The sequence below is a fragment of the Bos taurus genome, chromosome 28 (genome assembly GCF_002263795.3).
Source record: "Bos taurus isolate L1 Dominette 01449 registration number 42190680 breed Hereford chromosome 28, ARS-UCD2.0, whole genome shotgun sequence".
Taxonomy (NCBI): domain Eukaryota; kingdom Metazoa; phylum Chordata; class Mammalia; order Artiodactyla; family Bovidae; genus Bos; species Bos taurus.
In genome coordinates this window covers 13567216-13587750 of record NC_037355.1, presented here as the reverse complement: position 1 = coordinate 13587750, position 20535 = coordinate 13567216, and the positions used below count along the sequence as shown (strand labels likewise).

The 20535-nt window shown below is 38.6% G+C and overlaps 2 protein-coding genes across 6 annotated transcripts in view; one reads left to right on the top strand and one right to left on the bottom strand.

Moving 5' to 3' along the window:
* The window catches only part of RASGEF1A (RasGEF domain family member 1A), a 45321-nt gene extending 43268 nt beyond the window's left edge, over positions 1-2053 (top strand). The window contains exon 13 of the mRNA XM_059882502.1: positions 945-2053. Coding sequence (XP_059738485.1) covers positions 945-948 — 4 coding nt within the window. The 3' untranslated portion in view covers positions 949-2053. The remainder of the gene's footprint in view (positions 1-944) is intronic.
* A 444-nt stretch (positions 2054-2497) lies between these two features.
* Positions 2498-20535, bottom strand: part of CSGALNACT2 (chondroitin sulfate N-acetylgalactosaminyltransferase 2) — a 61210-nt gene continuing 43172 nt past the window's right edge. For 4 of the 5 annotated variants that reach the window (XM_059882481.1, XM_059882480.1, XM_005226253.5 and 1 more), the window contains 2 exons: positions 12928-13009; positions 2498-6010 (listed from right to left, as the gene is read on the bottom strand). In XM_059882481.1, coding sequence (XP_059738464.1) covers positions 5718-6010; positions 12928-13009 — 375 coding nt within the window. In that variant the 3' untranslated portion in view covers positions 2498-5717. The remainder of the gene's footprint in view (positions 6011-12927; positions 13010-20535) is intronic. The other variant, NM_001205653.1, reaches the window with a different exon arrangement.

Genomic DNA, 20535 nt, shown 5'->3' with positions numbered 1-20535 from the left:
GGGAAAAAAAAAATCTGCATACAGACATATCATAGTGATTCAGAATAGAGATAAAGAAGAGATTTTAAAGACAGCCAGAGGAAAAAAAGGTTGATTACCTTTAATGGCGTGTCAACTGTTAAGCTGATAGCTTATTTCACAACAGAAATAACTGAAGGCAGAAGACAGTGGAATCATACCATCAGTGTGCTGTGGAATTAAAGAATCCTCAGCTAGAGTTGGAACAGGCCAGGAGGGGGAGTTCTCATACCCAGCTACGCATCATCAATTACTCCAAACAGCAAGAAAGGCAGCAAACATTTCCATCACAGGAAGGTGTTGCCTGCTTTATCACCAACCAGGAAGAGAGAAAACTTCTTCTTCTTCAGAGAGTACAGAAGCCCACCAACTAGAATGAACTCCCAGCTTCCTCCATTGAACATTTCGGTTAATACAGTTCCTCCTAATTCCCCATTTTACCATATAGAAGCAAGTTTCCTTTTCTTGTTCTCTGATTTGCCTATGGCCCACTGTAGTTCACTTATTCTGAACTGCAATTCCTCTGGCTATTCCTGAGTAAACTCACTTTTCCTGGTCAAATAGATGAATATATTATTAGAGTTGACCATGCTAAAAAATTTCTCAACCTAGAATTCTAAACCCTTCAAAAATATTTCTTAAATGAGATAAAGATATTTATAAACTAAAATAGAGTCTGGCATAATGCCTTCACCAAAAGAAATTCTAAAGGATGAATCTTGACTCTACTACATGAAAATTATTTCCATATGAATCACAGATCTAAATATGAAACGCAATCAATAAAGCACTTAAAAGAAAACATGAACATTTAATCTTTACTTTGGAGTAGGCAAAGGTTTTTAAAATTGGACACCAAAATCACTAGCCATAAAAGAAAGCAGATAAACTGGACTTTATTACTAACTACTTCTGCTTATTAACAGGTAATATTAAGAGAATGAAGACCAGTCCCCTGCCTGGCAGAAGATATTTGCAAAATATAAATCTGACAAAAGACTCATATCCACAGTACAGAGGTAACTCCTATACATCAATTAAAAAAAAAAAAGCCCATGAAAGAAAAAAGGGCAGAAAAAAGGAATAGGCATTTCACAAATAAGATATTCAAATGGCCAATATGCATCTGAAAAGATACTCAACATCATTTTCCTAATGATAAGCTAAAATAAAAATTAAATAACTGTACACATTCAACAGAAATTAAAGAGTCTGAATTTAAAATGTTGAAAATATTTGTGGGGACGATATGAGGCAACAAGATCTCTCATATGTGGCTGGTAGGGGTTCAGTTATTTGGAAGGACTGAGAAAAATTTGACAACACCTGGTAAGACTATTTAAGAAAAACAAAAAGCACAAATAAACAATATCAAGAATAAAAAGGTTATCATGATTGATCCCATACATATTACACAGATAACAAGAGGAAATGGCAAACAGCTTTGTATGTTTCATCTAAAATTTCAAGTTTATACGTATAAATTCCTAACAAATAGCACCTTACCTAAAATAACTCAATCAAAACTGACTCTAGTAGAAACAGAAAATCTGAACAGTTCTAGAGTCATTAAATAAATTGAGCTCGTGATAAGAGATTTTCCTGTGTAGAAAGGTTCAGGCTCAGGTAGCTTTCAGGAAGTTTTGTCAAATATTCTAAGGAAGAAATAATTACGGTCATACAAAACTTTTCTAGAAACAGAGTACAAAGGAACACCTGTAACTTAATTTATAAGTGAGCAAAACCTTTATAGAAAAGCCCAAGAATGAGAAAGGATGTACAATATATAGGCAATCTTATTCATGAACACAGATGAAAAACACCCGAAAAAAGCACTTATATATACAACACCCGTACACAAATATATACAGATATGCAAACAAATGTTTGTATATGCATGAAAACCGAATCCAGCAATGTGTAAGGATCATACATCAGGACAGATTGGTGTTTACCCCAGGAATGCAAGGGTACTTCAGAAAATTCTATCAATTTAACATATTCAAGATGGAAAAAATCATATAATCATCTCAAAAGATATAGTAAAAACATTTAACAAATGCTTTCAAGCATGATAAAAACTTGCCAAGTGGTAACAGAAGGTAACTTTATTAACTTAATAAAGGGTATTTATTAAAAAAGAATACCATACTTACTGATGACACTGCAAACGTCTCCCTTGAAATCAGAAATACGGGCAGGACGTCCACTGTTACCACTTCCAGTCAACTGCAAAACAAATCCTAACAAGCACAGTTTAAAGCAAGAAAAATATACGGAAACTGAAAAGAAGCAAAACTTCTCTATTACTCATAGATATGTAAGTGTGTAACAGAAAAAATGCCAACTAGAAATACAATATTAGAAGTGCTTGGGACTTCACTGGTGGTCTAGTGGTTACAACTGCACTCTTTCATTCCAGGAGGCATGGGTTTGAGCCCTGGTCAGGAAACTAAGATCCCACGTGCTGGTGTGGGGGAAAAAAAAAAAAATTGTGTTTGGCAAGGTTACTGAACACAAAAATTAACACAAATCAGTTTGATTTCTAAATCTCAGCAAAAAATTAAAAATAAATAAAAACAAAAGATATTTACAGTGGCATAAAAAATGCAAACTATCTAGGAAAAAAAGCTTTAAAAAATCCACTGTGTGAAAAAGTACAAAACTTAACTGAAGATAATAAAGACCAAAATAGATAATATCACGTTCAAGGACTGGAGGGCTCTGTATGATAAAATGTACTTTTTCCCCAAAGTGATCTTATAGATTCAATGAGATTCTAATAAAAATTCACAAAAGTTTTCATGAAACAAGCTTATTCTAAAACTTTTATGAAAAGTATAAAGGTTACAAATAACCATGACAATCCTTAAGAACAAAGCCATGTATGAGGTATTCAGAAGATAATACAGAACAACAGCTTTAAGATACTTTTCTCCATTATGATGTCAAAAATTAATAATAAAAAGAATACATAAAGGAAAAAAGATTAACTAAACACATTAATTTTTATTCATCAAAAAGTACCATCAGGAATGGGAAAGGACAAGCCACATCCCAGGGAAGATATTTGCAAACATTTAACCAGTAAGAATTGGTACTCAGAATATTTGAAAAATTCTTATGAATTTAAAATAATGGGCAAAAAGACTGGAAATGAAAATTATAACTACGATTCATGCCTAAAGCCCACTAGATTAGCAAGAATTAAAAAGTCTGACATAATTAAGTATTGCCAGGGATGCAAAGTGAATCTCTTACAGTGCTGGAAGTGGTCCACTTTGGGAAGTAAGTTGAATATACACACACTGGTGACTTGGCATCATTACTCCTACAGAAGTTCTCAAATGTTCCTAAGAGACACGCACAGCAGTATTCATGGCAACATTGCTTGTGACAGCAAAAGCAAATAAGGAAACAAACAACAAAAAAACTGAGTGATCCAAATATCTGTAAAGAGCAGAGAGAATACTGCAGTATATTCATTTAGTGGAATACTAATCGGTAATTAAAATGAATTAATTTTGAGATTAACGTGAGTGAACAACAAAAAAAAACCACGATTAGAGAATATATGATGAAATAATACACATATTAATTCAAAAGAGGCAAAACAGTCTATTGTGTAGATATATATACATAGTTGGGAAAACAGTGAGGAAAAATAAGTGAAAAATTATCACAAAAATCATCAGGATAGTGACTAATATGGACAGAGTGAGGGTATGTGATTAAGAAAGTGCACACAGAGACCTTTCACCAACAAAGTTCGAGATTCTAATCTGAATAGCTGCTACACTGGTGTTGACGTCACTATTCAAAGTACACAATTACATGTCATGCAATTTTCTGTATTTGATACTTTTCAACAGAAAGAAATTAGCTTATCACATTTTCATTTAACTTTGGTAATAAAATACTTTATTGGTACCTCTTACTATCAAAAACACAGTAATGTTGCCATTGCTTAGCTTCCATCTTTAAATTAAAAGCTTGTTTTTAAAAAAAAGAAAAAATTGATTTGGTTCTGTCAAAAAACAAGCTACAACTCACTTCTGTAAATAATTAGGTTCTCTCACTTTAAATATCTTAACTCACTGGTCTTTACAATAAATAACTGTATATAAAAGGAGACAATGACCTGAACAATTTTGCAGAGACCATTTTACACATCTTAAAAGACCAAGCCTAAATGCTATCCCAACTTAATCCTTAAAAGAATATTCAGTAAGAGTTATTGTAAAATTGAATTCATGTAGCACCAAGAAGTTTGGGACTTATAATATTTCAGATGATATGATATACGCAGCAAAAAGAATAATGATTTGTCTTCCATGAATTTTCAGGGTTTTATATACACAGTAGAAAGAATTCCGTATAGGTCCCTTTTAAAAGCCAGAAGTTCAAAAATCTATGCATGCCTTTCACCACATCTCCAATTTGTGGATATAGCGATTGACCCTATGGCAAAAGATCCATGTGTGATAAACAGCACAGTACAGTCCTATCTGAATATAACTGCTTACTCATCTTGTCTCATTAATATAATTTATACCTCAATTAAAATATCATTCTATCTCCAAGTTATATATTTCCCTAAAATACTCTATAATTCAGATTTCCATTTAGACAATGTTCTGCTCTGCCCCTTTCCTTGAATCAGTATGATCTTATGGCATACCTCACTAAATTGTTTGGTTTTCTCCTCTCAGTGAAACTTCCCCTCAACTCAAAGTATTATAATAATGTAAATACAGATGTAGCATAATTAACATGTAAGACAAAAAGGATAATACAAACATATGGATCCATGCTAAATGAGACAACACAAAGCAAAAAACACACAACACTATGCTATGTTCATCTATTCTGAACCACAGGGCCCTGCTAGAGCCCTGGCTCATGTAAACTGATGTTCCAGACACCCCTGGTGTCCTGGACTCCAGCATAATTAACTGTTACATTTAAGGTGTTTCCATATTTGTTTGTTTGTTCAGAACAGCCTATAGCAACTCTGACTCCTAATCCTGAACATGATGATAAATTAGTAACACATTATATTTTTAATCAAGTCATAGATTCTATCCTTAGTATTTTCTATTATTACACATTTGTTTAAAAATAGACATTCAGGGGGCTAGGCAAAGCTGAGGAATTTTTATCTCTGCCTCCTCTTCATTAGTTGGGAATTTTAGACATGTCATTTAGTTATCCTCCGCTTCAGTGAAAAAGGATTTTTTAAGCAACTGACCAAAGATCTTCATTTAAAACCAAGCAGGTTGACTCAGTGGTCAGCAGATGAAGAACCCTTGTTGACACACTCCATCCATAACACTCCATCTTCTCTAAAGGAACAGGATGCTCCAACCTACCTTGAGCACAACACATTCCACCCCTCAGCCCAGATGCAACCAGGATACACATCAGCACATGAAGCCAGGAAGAAATTAACTTAAGACTACTCTTAGAACAAATACCAGATTTTGATTTGTCAATGATCCATAGTGAGGTATGCTCAGAAAAAGAGACTTTGCATTGCAACGCTGCTTTTTCTTCTCACACCAAGTTAAACTGCTGAAGTAACATAAGCAAGAACACAAAAGCATGTCTTCCTGAAAGAGGCACTGCATCTGGAATTGGAATTAAGGCTAAACAAATAGTGCTGGTTTGTGGTTCAGATTAATGTGTCAACGATTACATTAACCCACAGCTTCGCTATTTGTCCTGTATGCCTGTTTGTGAAGATGCGTCTCTATCTCCTCCCTGAAGACCAGCATTCCCAGGTGGGAGTGTGAGGCCTCATTCATGGCTTTGGACTGGATGCACATGCGGTACTGCTCGGGGGTCAACTCATCAGCACAGCGCTTCTCATGCCAGAGGTGGAAAAGACCAGGAACCGGAGTCCGAATCACAATCAGGTCACTGTGTAAGTATTTTCGATACAGATGAACATCTTCTCCACCCCAACCTTTTACTTCCATGTCAAATCCACCTGCAGGATCAAAACTCATACTATTAAATAGCTGCCTGGCAGAGCACAGTCAAACCTGATAAAGATTTAAACCTTCTACTTCAGATGAGATGACATGTACAATCTAAAGACACCTGAAGTAGAGGACTGACATCTTGGCTTAGAAATACAGTTATCAGCTGACAGCTGGAAGGTCAAGGGTCTGTTGTTGAGTATCAAAATAAGATTAAATATTTGAGAATACTTTGCCAACTTCAGTTTTATAGAAAATGTCTAGAAAGTCAAATAAAGGAGAAGGAAACCTGAATCACCCATAATATCACCACCATTAATGTTTTATGGTGTTTTCCCTCTATCCTTTGAGATCCAAGTTTTTCTGGGTCACAGGAAATTTTCCAGAGCGGAAAACAGAAGAAATGGGCCAAGTGGGACACATAAAATTGAGAATGGACACACAGATGAGTTAAAGCCACATTAGCGGGTGAAATTACTAATAAAGTTTACAAGGAAAACAGGGCCCAGGTCTAACTGCTAAGAAATGCCAAATATCTAGAGGGCAAACAGGCAGAGAAAGTCAGCAAAGGAGACTCAGGCAGCCCCAGAGGAAGGAGAGAATTCTGGAGAAAGTGTCATCACAGCTGTCAAGTGAGGAAAGCATCCTGAAGAAATGGTCATGTGCTGCTCAATTAAAGAGAATCAAGTAGACTTGGCAACGTTAAATGTCACTTACAGCCTTACCTAGAGCATAGGAGATCAAGTTCACACTATTTTTAAGTTGGTTTAGGCTGAACTAACTTTAAAGAAGCATGGAGAATACAAACTATTTTGAGTTTTTTGAAGAGCTAGAAAAGATTCTGAAAGATGGAGAAAAAATTAATTCTTTAATTAAAATCTAGGTTTCCAAATGATGTCTTTTTATCAAATAATTCCATGTCACTTAATTTCATACTTACAGGATGATAAGAATCCTGAGATCTCTGAAAAGTATTATTTTAAATAATCACAGCTTTAATAAATGCTATGTTTGGTATATCTTGGCTTTTCTTACTTGTATCTGAGTAAGTTCCTCAAATATTAGAGATGGTGTAGACAGTGAAAAGAAATAGAGGACTTCCCATTTCTGTCCAGCATGTACAGACAGACCTTCACTCCATCCTTCCAACAAATAAAAAGTTGAACAAACTGAAAACTCAATTCTTCTCAGATCCCTCAGAGAAATAAAGTCACAGGGCAAACTGCTCTTCCCTAATCTGAAGAGATAGGTGTGTAAGACAGAATCACAACTATTACCATTAGAGAAGAAACAGACTAGAAGAAATCTCCAGGGGAACCAGTACAGGGGTAGGAAAGTCTGAACTGATGAACTGCCAGAGGCTCAGGGGAAAAATCTAATAAGAGTTGAAAACACCAGAGGGGCCCATACACTTTTGTGAGTTTTATCCCTAGGTTTACCAGGTTCTCATGGTGAAAACTGCAGAAAAATCCCGCAGTGCTTTCAGGAAGGGGAAACTAACCCATTATGAAATATGCCAGGGTGTTTTTTGTTCTTAACAAGGTCTACCCTCAGGAAAAACTATCCTACCAGAGCCTAACCTATCTGGGGGAAAGGATATAGCCAACTAGTCCACTCTAGCCATCCTGTCCTACCTAAGATTGGGGGCAGTGTCTGAAAAATGACTGCAAAATTCATGGTCCAGACTCACAGGATCGCTAAAGAAAGGACTGAGACCTTATCATAGGACTATAGAACACTTTATCTTCTCCCACGCCTTACCATCACATCACTGAAGGCCTATTTACCTCAGTCTTCTTTACCCAGTACATCATGCTCAGTTATGAAAAAAAAAAAAAATTAGGCAAACTGAAGGTCAAAAAATATTGAAGAGAAAGAGCATCAGAACCAAACTCAGATATGGCAGGGATGTTGGAACTAAAGGACTGTGAATTTAAAACAACTATGATTAATACACTAAGGGCTGTAATGGAAAAAGACAATATGCAAGAACTGATGGGCAATGAAGCAGAGATAAGAGTCTAAGAATGAATCAAAAGAAATGTTAAAGATAAAAAACAGTAACGAAATGAAGAATGCCTTTGCAGGGCTCACTAGGAGACTGGACTTGACTGAGGAAAGATCTCTAAACTTGAGGACATGTGAATAGAAACTTCCAAGACTGAAAAGCAAAGAGAAAGAAGACTGGAGGTGGGGGAAAAAAGAAAAAAACAGAACAGAATACCCAAGAACTATGGGACAACTACCCAAGGTATAACGTTTGTATAATGGGACAGCCAGAAGGAAAGAGGGAAAGGAATATAAGCTCCAAATGAAAGAGGCGAAATTGCAAACAAGTGCTGGGGCTCCCTACCTCCCCCAGCCCACATTCACAGGATAGAGGCTCTCCATGAGGGAGAGGGAGTTGGTGATGGACAGGGAGGCCTGGCATGCTGCAGTCCACAGGGTCGCAAAGAGTTGGACATGACAGAGCGAGTGAACTGAACTGAAGAGGGAGATGGGCCCTTCGGCTCCCACCTAATATTCTGATCATAAGGCAGGGATGTTCCTCTGAGAGAACTGTGCCACCATCTCCACCCCCAGGTCTTAAGCAGAGACTCAGAACTTTTTAGGGGAAGAGGGAGTCCATAAGGACAAATACTCCAGAGCTCTTCCCAAAGGAATTGACTTTATCTGAAAGAAAGTGTACAGAAATTAAGGCCTAAAGGGGCTCCTGTAAATATTGGAGATGTGGTGATGAACAATTAAGAAGTGGCTGGTAGCCCATTAGAGCAAGCTAAAATGTAGGCCACCCAGTTTACCAGAGAGGAAGGAAGAGAAACAGCTAAGAGCCATCCTGGGGTCCAAACAAACCTCAAAAACTTGCCTCCAAAACTACCCTACAAAAGGGTTTAAGAGCTTCTCTGTGGCTCAAATGGTAAAGAATGTGCCTGCAATGAAGAAGACCTGGGTTCAATCCCTGGGTCAGGAAGATCCCCTGGAGGACAGAATGGCAACCCCCTCCAGTATTCTTGCCTGGAGAATTCCATGGACAGAGGAGACTGGTGAGCTACAGTCCATGGGGTTGCAGACAGTCAGACACTGAGCTGAGCGACTAACACTTTCAAAAGGGTTTAGTTTAATCTGTTAAGACTGGAGCAATCTATGTCCCAGAGCACTGTCCTGTGAGCAAATTAATGCAGCCTAATAGTCGGGCGTGACACCAACAGAGAGGCACGGGAGGAGACAGTGAAAAAGATATTCACTCAATCCAAGGTCATCCCAGGATGACTGTACACATGCCCTGATGAGTGACATGAGAAGTGACATGAGATGGAGGATGCGGAGCCACAGCTCACTAAAACAGTAAAGCAGAGTCAGTTAATAAACAAGTAAAGGTAAAACAAAATGTAAGCCCTGGAGGCAGGGGAAATTAATATCTAGAATCAACACAATATATAACTTAAAATGTCTCATTTTCAAAAAGAAAGGTATTGAAAGAAACAAAACTGTGACCTATATATCAAAAGAGAAGCAGACAACAGAAACTGCCTATGAGAGGGACCAGATGTCAGTTTTAGCAAAGATTTCGAAACAACCATTATAAATATGTTCAAAGAATTAAGAGAAATCATGCTTAAAGAACAGAAAGGTGACAATGTCTCATCAAGTAGAGAACATTATAAAGAGATAGAAATTATATATTTTTAATAAGAGAAATTCTGGAGTTAAAAAGCACCATAACTCAAACGACAAAGTCACTAGAGCAGCTCAACAAGTAGATCTGAACAAAAAGAATCAGAGAACCTGAAGACAGATCAATTGAGATTATGTTACACGAAGACAAGAGGAAACAGATGAAGAAAAATGAACATGTCTCAGAGAAATGTGGAACACCATTAACTGCACCAATATGCATCTGATAGGAATATGAAGGGAGAGAAAGGAGCGGTGAGAAATAACACAGGTCAGAGGCGATGATGGATCCTTACTATTTTATTAAGCAAGAAATCAGGGGAAAAATTTATTAGTTTCACTTAATAGTCTTTTTATTACTATTTGCTGATTTTCCATCATTTGTTACAGAGATAAAAAGACAAGGTGGAGGAATTTCCAGAGCAAATGGCTGACTATAAAAATGAAGGTAAAATGGACATATATTTATGTATTCTATTAAAAATACATCAGCTTCTCAGAGCAAAATTCAGGCTTAAACTTAAGAAAGCAGGGAAAACCACCAGGCCAACCAGGTAAAACTTAAATCAAATCCCCTATGCATATACAGTGGAGGTGACAAACAGATTCAAAGGATTAGATCTAGTAAACAGAGTGCCTGAAGAACTACGGATATTGCACATTGCCTCCGTAATATTGCACAGGAGGCAGTGAACAAAACCATCCCAAAGAAAAAGAAAAGCAAGAAGGCCAAGTGGTTGTCTGAGGAGGCTTTACAACTAGCTGAAGAAAGAAGAGAAGTGAAAAGCAAGGAAGAAAGGGAAAGGTACACCCAACTAAACGTAGAGTTCCAGAGAAAAGCAAGGAGACAAGAAGGCTTTCTTCAATGAACAGTGCAAAGAAATAGAGGAAAACAACAGAAGGGGAAAGACTAGAGATCTTGTCAAGAAAACTGAAAATATCAAAGGAACATTCATCCAAAGATGGGTACAATAAAGGACAGAAACAGTAAAGACCTAATAGAAGTAGAAGAGATCAAAAAGAGACAGAAAGAATACACAGAATAATTGTATAAAAAAGATATTGATGACAACAATAACCATCATGGTGTGGCCACACACCCAGAGCCAGACATTCTGGAGTGTGAAGTCAAGTGGGCCTTAGGAAGCACTGCTGTCAATAAAGCTAGTGGAGGTAATGGAATTTCAGCAGAGCTATTTAAAATCCTAAATGATGCTATCAAGTGCTGCACTCAATATGTCAGCAAATCTGGAAAACCCAGCAGTGGCCACAGGACTGTAAAAGGTCAATCCTCATCCTAATTCCCAAGAAGGGCAGTACTAAATATTGTTCAGACCACTGGACAATTGCACTCATCTCCTATGCTAGTAAGGTCATGCTCAAAATCCTTCAGGCTAGGCTTCAGCATTATGTGAACAAGAACTTCCAGACATCCAAGCTGGGTTTAGAAAAGGCAGAGGAAACAGATCAACTTGCCAACATTTGCTGGATCATAAGAGAAAGCAAGGGAATTCCAGAAAAACATATACCTCTGTTTCATTGACGATGCTAAAGCCTTTGACTGTGTGGATTATAACGAACTGTGGAAAACTTTTTAAAGAGACAGGAATACCAGATCATCTTACCTGTCTCCTGAGAAACCTGTATGCCAGTCAAGAAGCAACAAGTAGAATTCTGTATGGAACAACTGATTGGTGCAAGACTGCAAAAGGAGTATGACAAGGCTGTTTATTGTCACCCTGTTTACTTAACTTATACACAGAACACATCATGAGAAATGCTGGGCTGGATGAGTTACAAGCTGGAACCAAGATTGCCGGAAGAAGTATCAACAACCTCAGATATACAGATGATACCACTCTAATGGCAGAAATCGAAGCAGAACTAAAGTACCTCTTGATGAGGGTTAAGTAGGACAGTGAAAAAGCCAGTTTAAAACTAAATATTAAAAATATAAGATCACAGCATCCGACCCCATCACTTCATGGCAAACAGAAGGGGAAAATGTGGAAGCGGTGACAGATTTCTTCTTGGGCTCTAAAGATGGTTACTGCAGCCATGAAATTAGAAGACAATCACTTCTTGGCAGGAAAGCTATGACAAACCTAGACATATGTTAAAAAGAAAAGACATCATTTTGCCGACAAAGGTCCATATAGCCTTTCCAGTAGTCACATATGGTTGTGAGAGCTGAAGCATAAAGAAGGCAGAGCACCAAAGAACTGATGCTCTCGAACTGTGGTGCTGGAAAAGACTCTTGAGAGTTCCTTGGACAGCAAGGAGATCAAACTAGTTAATCTTAAAGGAAATCAACCCTGAATACTCACTCACTGGAAGTACTGATGCTGAAGCTGAAGCTCCAATACTTTGGCCACCTGATGTGAACAGCCAACTCACTGGAAAAGACCCTGATGCTGGGAAAGATTGAAAGCAGGAGGAGAAGAGGGTGCCAGAGGATGAGCTGGCTGGATGGCATCACCAATGTAATGGACATGAACTTGGGCAAACTCCGGGAGATGGTGAGGGAGAGGGAAGCCTGGCATGCTGTAGTCCACAGGGATGCAGAGTTAGACGTGACTTGGCAACTGAACAACAATATGCAGTGGAAAGGGAGCCCCTGAGTCAATCAGGAAACATGGAACAAATAAATCAGGTTTCAGCTTGCTTCCTTAAACTATGCTCTGATGCTTTATTTTTGCTGGGTAAGACATGGTGGGATTCGGCAGGTAGCTTAGATCAGATTCTTCATGGTCAACTTGGTTTAGGGGAGTGGATGACTAAGGCAGTGATTCTAAGTCCCTTACTCCAACTACAACCACAGCTAGAGACAGAGATTTCCCGCCCCCCCACTTTTGTTTTAGATACTGAAATTCTGCATTATGTTCAAAAGACAAATAAAGGTGGTTTCCTCTCTAAATAAAAAAATATGAAAGCCCTTGAGCTAGATAATCCAACATTACTTCTAGCTGTAACAATCTGTGACTGCAACACCAAAGTTAGGTGCAGATCTTTTGTTACAGTACTAGAAACAACTGCAAACACGGGTATTTTACCTTTATAACCTCATTTTTCTAGTCAAAGACTCTAATAATAAACTTATTTTATCTTTTGTATTTCCTGACTCTTCAGCTAATCTCAGATATTCAAAATTTATTAGGAAAACATTCAAATCTCAGACCTTTTAGAAAAACATCTTAAGATATCATAGTAAACACCTAAAGTCCTATTCTTAAAAGTAAGGTATACTTACCAATGGTCAGGAAATCTGATTGGTACTGACAAGTCATTCCAAATCCAAAATCTCGCCAAAAGCCAGAATCCTTTTTGTGAACCTTAAGTTTAAAAATCAAAACTCAATTTAATCCCTCAAAAACCAGAAGTAGTTTCAATCAACAATGAAACAAATTAAAATATTTTCCAAATAATTTTTTCTGTAAAAAAAGAATCATTTATGTGATTGATAATGGGATCACATGGCTTTATATTATTAAATCCTTATAAAAACCAACAAAAGTATAGTAATCCCCATAAGCATAGGATTCTTAACCGCCTTCAACTTAATCTGATTCAAGTCTTGTACGAGGTTTGAGCTGAGGTTACTAATAATCAAAGAGTGTGATGCTTGATCTCAGGGGGCTTACATTCTATTTTAGGAGGATACCAGTGGTGTAAGCACATACTGTAATACACCAATCACTTCCACACAGCAGACCTTATTTGATGCATGGCCAGCATCCATTCCCCTACCCCCATTCCTAATTGTGTACAGTTTTGCTCAGGTAATTACCTGGCCCCATGCAGCCCATGAGCTTCAGGGACGCTCTTTCCACTAGCAGCATCAGACTGGACTGCAAGCACTCTCCACCAATGAGACAGTCTCATCCCACTCACTCACGAACTACTTCATTAACAGGCATTAGATAATCAACCCCACAAATGTAGCCTGTCAGGCTTCTCTGTCCATGGAATTCTCCAGGCAAGAATACTGGAGTGGATTGCCATTCCCTTCTCCAGAGATCTTCCCGACCCAGGGATCGAACTCTGGTCTCCTGCATCACAGGCAGATTCTTTACCATTTGAGCTACAGGGAATTCCTAGATAATGTTCAGGCCAACATGCTAAAACAGGACGCTTGTTGGGAACTTTGGAAAACAGAGAGCCCCCTCATTCTTCTGAGAGAGATACTAGAAAAAGACGCTTGCTCCCCTTGGATAGTGCAGGGCAAGAGTAAGCCAACTATAGCTTCCAGGCTACATCCGGCCAGCTACTGGCTTTGTACATCATTTTACTGTAACACAGGCACACTCATTTGTTTATGAATTGTCTGTGGGTGTTTTCATGGTACAATGACAGAGCTGAACAGTTGCACCAGGGATTTACAGCCTGCAAAACCTAAAAGATTCCCTATGTGGCTCTTAACAGAGTAAGTTTGTCAGCCTCTGGTATAGCGTGTAAATATGAAGTCTGGAACTGCTGCAGTTTTTTCCCACCATGAGGGAAGCCAGCTTTAAAATGGAATAGTCACCACTGAAGTCCAAGCAGAGAAAGAAAAAAATCAGGGCTTTGATTATATTGGGCATGTAGAATCAAGTAAAGGTTGAAGCTTGATAGACTGCCTTTTAAAATTCACAATTCAGTGGGGACCCAGCCATGAACAGAGGTGACAGAGTCTCTGCTACCACAGAGCCTCCATTTTGATGGGAAAATAGCAAATAAATAAATATAGATCTCAGATGGTGACACATGTTAGGAAGAAAGATGCCGTAGGCCAAACACACAGCAAAACAGAAGGCCTATTTTAGATATAACAGCCACAAAAGGCCTGAGGAGGTAAGTTTGGGCAGAGACCCTAGTGAAATCAGGGAGTGAACTATGCAAATATCTGGAGATCATGCCAGGAGCACGTACCACGGCTCTGAGGTAGGAGCACATCTGGAGTGGTCAACAGTAAAGAAACGACTATGGCAAGAGCTCAGAAAACAAGGGCAAGAAGAACATGGCCCCAAGAAACATTTTTCAGACCTAAGTGGTATTACAGTATTTTTGTAGGCTAATTGCGATGATCCAAAAGAGGCAAAATGTTAGGATATGAGAGAGTGAAGAAAGCTGGAGGGATGTCCTTGTGTAGACATCAGGAATGAGCTCTGTCTAGTTCACTACAGAAGGACGAGCTGGCCTTAGCAAGGGACATGGGTAGTTCCTCCACTGGGACTGGAGAGAGAGAGGCTGAGGATGTGACAGGGCCAGTGAGGCCCATGGGTCTCAAGACAGGAGAGTAAGGAAGTGAATGCTTGACTGCTGCTCCTTCCTAAGTGAAACAGGAAGCAGGGTACGTGGAGTGAGAAGTGGTGAGGGTTGCTGGGAGGCGTAAGGACAGTGCGACTGGACTGGAGGACGAAGCGCAGGGGGACCAGAGGCAGCCTGAGACCCAGAAGCCTGTGGTCAAGTATTTAAAGTTGTGCTGTGCAGCGGGAGTGTGTTTCTCACTCTCTACCTTCTGCTGCTCAGCGGCCTGGTTGACAGTGGTGCCCTTAACTAGGCTGGGGTTCTAAGAGCAAACACTGGAAGGAGTGAGGGATGAGGGAGGTGAGTGTATATCAGAGAAGAGGCTGTAGCTCATGACTGACCATGGAGTCTAGTCAGATATGGAGGGAAGTGAGGATATGGCTGTGAGGAGGGTGACAGAAAGCAGAAAGACTGATCCCTCACCCAAATTGCAACATTCTGAGACAGCTTCCTCCAAGAAATGAAGTGAGAGCTGGGATCTGAGAGAGAAGCAAGAGTTAATCAAGTAAAAGAAGATATGCTGGGAGACAGTTTCAGGCAAGACAACAGTTTGTGCAAAGGCCTGAGGCGGGAGAGAGCACTGTGGGTGAAAAATGATGCGTCTGAATACTGGAGTCAGAGGTATCAGTGCCCATGAATGTAGAGCAGGTCTCAGGAAACGTTGATAAAAACTAGATAGTATATATTTTAGGCTCTGAAGAACACAGAATCTGTCTCAACTTTGCCAGTGTAGAGTGAAAGCACTCATTCCCAATAGTTAAAGAAATAAGCTGTATTCCAAAACACTCTATTTAAGGCCACTGAAATGTGAATTTCATGAAATTTTCCTATGTCATGAAATATTATCCTTTTGAAAATATTTTTCAACCATTCTTAACTCCTGGGCCCTACAAAACTAGGCAGGAGGTTGGACCACAGACTGCCGTCCTGACAAAGGGTACGTGATGGTCATCTCCCCAAGAGTGGGAGCCCCAGGAAAAGGTCATCCCAGGAGGAATGACGTGGAGCAACGTTCTGGACATAATGAATTTGAGTAATCTATAGGGCAACCATGTGGAAATTCTTACAGAAAGCAGGAATATAAGAATATATAGGTCTGTAGAGGCAGTAACTTTTGAGAAGAGTTAGGGGAGTTGAAAGTTTCAGGGGACAGTCTGAAAAAGTTGCTGTGCAGAATGAGAGAACCAACTGGAAAACAGAATGACCCAGGCAGTACTGAGGATCTGGCTGAAGTAGAAGCTAATAAATGAAACATAAACTTTCCTATTCCATTTGAGAGGTTTGGGGTGGGGAAGGCTTCTTTTCTCCTGCTTCTGCTGCTAAGTCGCTTCAGTCATGTCCGACTCTATGAGACCCCATAGACAGCAGCCCACCAGGCTCCCCTGTCCCTGGGATTCTCCAGGCAAGAACACTGGAGTGGGTTGCCATTGCCTTCTCCGATCCTGCTTCTAGTAGAATGTAAAACTTCCTGAGGGCAGGACCTTTTGCTAATTTTAATCACTTCTATATCTCTAGCACCTGGAACAATGCAGGGCACAGCACAGGCTTTCAATAAATATTTGAACGAATAAACAAACTTATAGAGGTATAACTTCTGTGGCAAAACCAAGATTAGGCTCTAATATTCTTATCTCTTCAAAAATATATAATACATATAATCCTGGTGTAAAGTATTAAAACATCTACTCTGACATTTCTACCCTATGCCAATTCTGATTTAATAAATATTATGAAAATTCTTCAAATATCAGACTTGTGGGAAAGAGTCATTGGCTTTGATTTTTAAATCTGCACATTTTCATGGAGGAAAGTAGAAGGAAACTCATATTATCCATAATCTCTGATTGTTTGTTTTTACTCTTATTCTTCTCCTAAGCAAGTGGGGGATGCAGCTATCCACACATAAGCTACATCTCCAGCTCTCAGCCCCTCATAAAAAACAGGTTCATGAATCCTCTGGCAACCCTGACACATCCCCTTAGGCCACTAATAAGCAATACACACCTACCAAGCTCAAACCGAAGTCCTGTTCTCTCCTCTTGCCACTCCTGTCTCTCCCTCAATCCCCACATTCTAATCCAACAGCAAGTGCTGTTTCTAAATCATACCTAAACCTCTCTACACAATTACCACCCTTGCCCAAGCCACAGCACCTCCTCGATCTACGGCAAAAGCCTAACTGGCTGCTTGCAGCTGGAGCCACACACAATTCATTCTCCACAGAATCAAAGCTCCCAAGGCTGTCTATCACCCTTAGCATAAATTCAAACCGCTCACAGGGGTATAAACAGGCTCTCCACAACCTGGCCTCTGTGCTCCCTCACCCACTGTGCTCCAGTCACCTTAGGAAATCCACTAGCTATCTTTCTGTCTGGAACTGCCTTCCCCAGTCATTGTGGGGCAGGTTCCTTCCTGTCATTCAGATGGCCCTCCAACAGCCTCATCTCAGAGAGGCCTTTCTGACCAAACAGCACAGAAATGATCTCATCATTCTTCACCACTCAGCCTCTTTTAATTATCTACTGGTTATTTGCTAACTGATTTTATTTTCTGTCTCTTCCTGCAAGACTAAAGATTCTTATGAATAATAACCACATTTGTATGGATCTCGGGGTTCCAGTGGTGAATAATGGCTGGCATAGAATGGACACTCACTATTTAATGAATTAATATAACAGTGGAGACTATGGAGCCAACATTGCCCAGGCTCCTGGCCCCACCTTGGTGAGCTGTGCACTGGGGGAGGGGCACTCATTCATGCCTAGCTCTCTCTTCATTTATAAAATACGGGTAATAACAGTGCCTACCTGAGAGGCTGTTACAGGATTAAATAAATTAACATGTATAAAAAACAGAACAGTACCCTGTATGAAGAAAAACGTACATAAAAATACTAGATATTACAGTATTAAAATATCTAACATATATATATATATATAAAACCCGCCATTTTTTAACCTTACATTTACTTCTACGTTTATGCAGTTGTATTTATTTCCATTTCATGAACAATCTCCTCTTGACACATAACATTCACCACAGTATATTCTATAATTCAACTTATAATTTTATTATTAGAGTTCTACTTGCTTTGAATGTTGTCCATGTTCTGCATACTGCTACTCTACACCTCTGATTATTTCCTCAGGAGAGACTCCTGCCGTGCAAATTACTGGATCAGAGGGATGATCCTACCTGACAACTCTCAAACCAGAAAGTGTACCTGCATTCCCACACCACTGCAGGGATGGAAGAAGCTCTACCCTGCCAGCCTCACTCATGTGACTGTTTTTTTAAAAAGTGCTTTAACAGCAGAAAAAATTATCACCTGTTGTTTTAACTCATTCTTGTGAAGAATGACTATTTCAAACTGTTTACTATGAATTATTGTCAGATGTCTTTTACCTATTTTTTTCTGTTTGGTGTATTTCCTATTTACTTTCTAATGTATCTTTAAACATTATAGAGAGCAAACTTTTGTCTTATGCTTTTTAAGGAGAATGAAGCTTAAACAGGTTAAATAACTTGCAATGGTTACAAAGTGGTGAAACTAGAATTTGAAGTGGAAGCACTTAAACTTATTTTTCTATACAACATCTAGAATGAATCTACTTCAAAACATTCTTTGTCCACATTCTCTCAAACTAGACAAGAATATTAGCTCTTCATTCTTATACGTTGAGTCCATTTTGCATTTCTTTCGGTTTGTTTTTCAAGTAAAATTTTTAGATTTTTAAATTTTGAAACAATTTCAGGTTTACAGAAAAGTTACAACATAATAAAGAGTTCCCATATATTTCTCATGTAGCTTTAGCTTCCTTTAAATGTTATGATCTCACACTGCTATGGTACATTTGTCAAAACTAAGAAACAACACTGATACATTACTACTAACTCACTCCAGACTTTATTTGGATTCCATCAGTTTTTTCCTTTATTTGAATTCTACCAGTGTTTCCTTTAATGTTCTTTTTTCTGTTCTAGGGGATCTGTCCAGGACACTACAGTACATTTTAGTCTCCTGAGAAACTGGGAGTGCCTCTCAGTCTTCTTTTTGATGATCTTGGCAGTTTTGAGGAGTAATGGTCAGGTATTTAATAGGATGTCCCTCCATTTGGGTTTATCTGAAGTTTTTCTCATGATTAGGCTGGGGTTATAGGTTTTGGAAGAAAGACCAAAGGGGTGACATGCCCTTCTCGTTACACCTTATGTGGGGGGTACAGCACTAGTGATGTTAACCTTTTACTTAGTTTAAGGTGGTGCCTGCCAGGTTTCTCTGTTGAAAAGTTAAGAAGAAAAAGTTTTCTTTTTCCTTACTTCTTTGGAAGTGAGTCACCTAGCTCCACCTTGTGGAAAAGGGAGTACCTACAAGAGTTCTTTAAAATTCTGTGGGAAGATCTGTCCCTCCCCCCGCCCCATCTAATTTAATCAACCTATCAATCTGTCATTTATTATTATTATTTATCTCCTTATTCACTCACAAAGTTATTCATATCAGTATGGACTCATGATATTTATTTTATGCTGGTGTTATAATCCAGTACTAGTTTGTTGCTCAAATTGTTCCAGCTTTGCCACTGGGAGCTCTTTCAGGGTCTTACATCCCTCTGACATATACCATCATCTTTTTTTTCCTAGAGCTACAAGATGTTCTGGGCTCCTCTATTACCCATCTCAGCACTGAGATCTGGGAGCTGGGCATGCTTATTACTCTAAGGATGTCACTGCTTCTGGGTATCTTGGGACAGAGTTGGGTAATACGCATATTATACCATGTATATACCTTTTGACTTTTTTATCCTAAATTGCTATTTAACTTTTTTTATTATGTGTTTCATCAACTATTTAAAGAAACTAATTAAAGAAGTTTTACTGGGTTCTTGTTGTTGACCACTCTTAGGTCTTCCTCCTTCAATATGCTCATTTTTCATTCTGCTAAATTAGAAAAGGCCTCTGAAAAATAGTTAAACTGAGTTCTTCAGTGTTCAAAAATGTCTATTTTGCTTTCAAATAGGTCAAATATGGATTCTATAATTGAAGTTATTTTTCTTTAGAATATTCAAGGGACTGCTTTAGTATTTTCTAGTATCAATATCATCACAAAGGCTGCAAGTGCCAACCTGATTATTATTCCTTTGTAGATAAGCTAGATTCTGCTACTTTGAGCATCTCTGGAAACTATTAGGATTGTCCCTTCTGTTCTCAAATGCCAGAAGATTTCTCTTTCCCTAGTTCTTTGATGTTTTCTTCTATTTCCTCCTCGCTCTGTTCTCTCTTTTCTCTCCCTTTCAGAACTCCAATTATTTAACAGTCTTAGAGCTTCTGAATTGATTTCCCATATCTTGATTTTTCTCTCACATTGCCTCTTGGTCCCAGTTGGCCTGTCTGCTAGTTTACAAATCTATTTCAACTGTGATCATTCTGCTATTCAGCCCATTTATTGAGTTCTATATTTTTGCAATTTCCAAGTTCTATTTTTAGTAACAAATCCTAATAATTTTATGAAATTAACATTTTCTTTAATTTCTTTAAAGATATATTTAAGTTAAAGTTGTTTTCTATTTCTATTTAT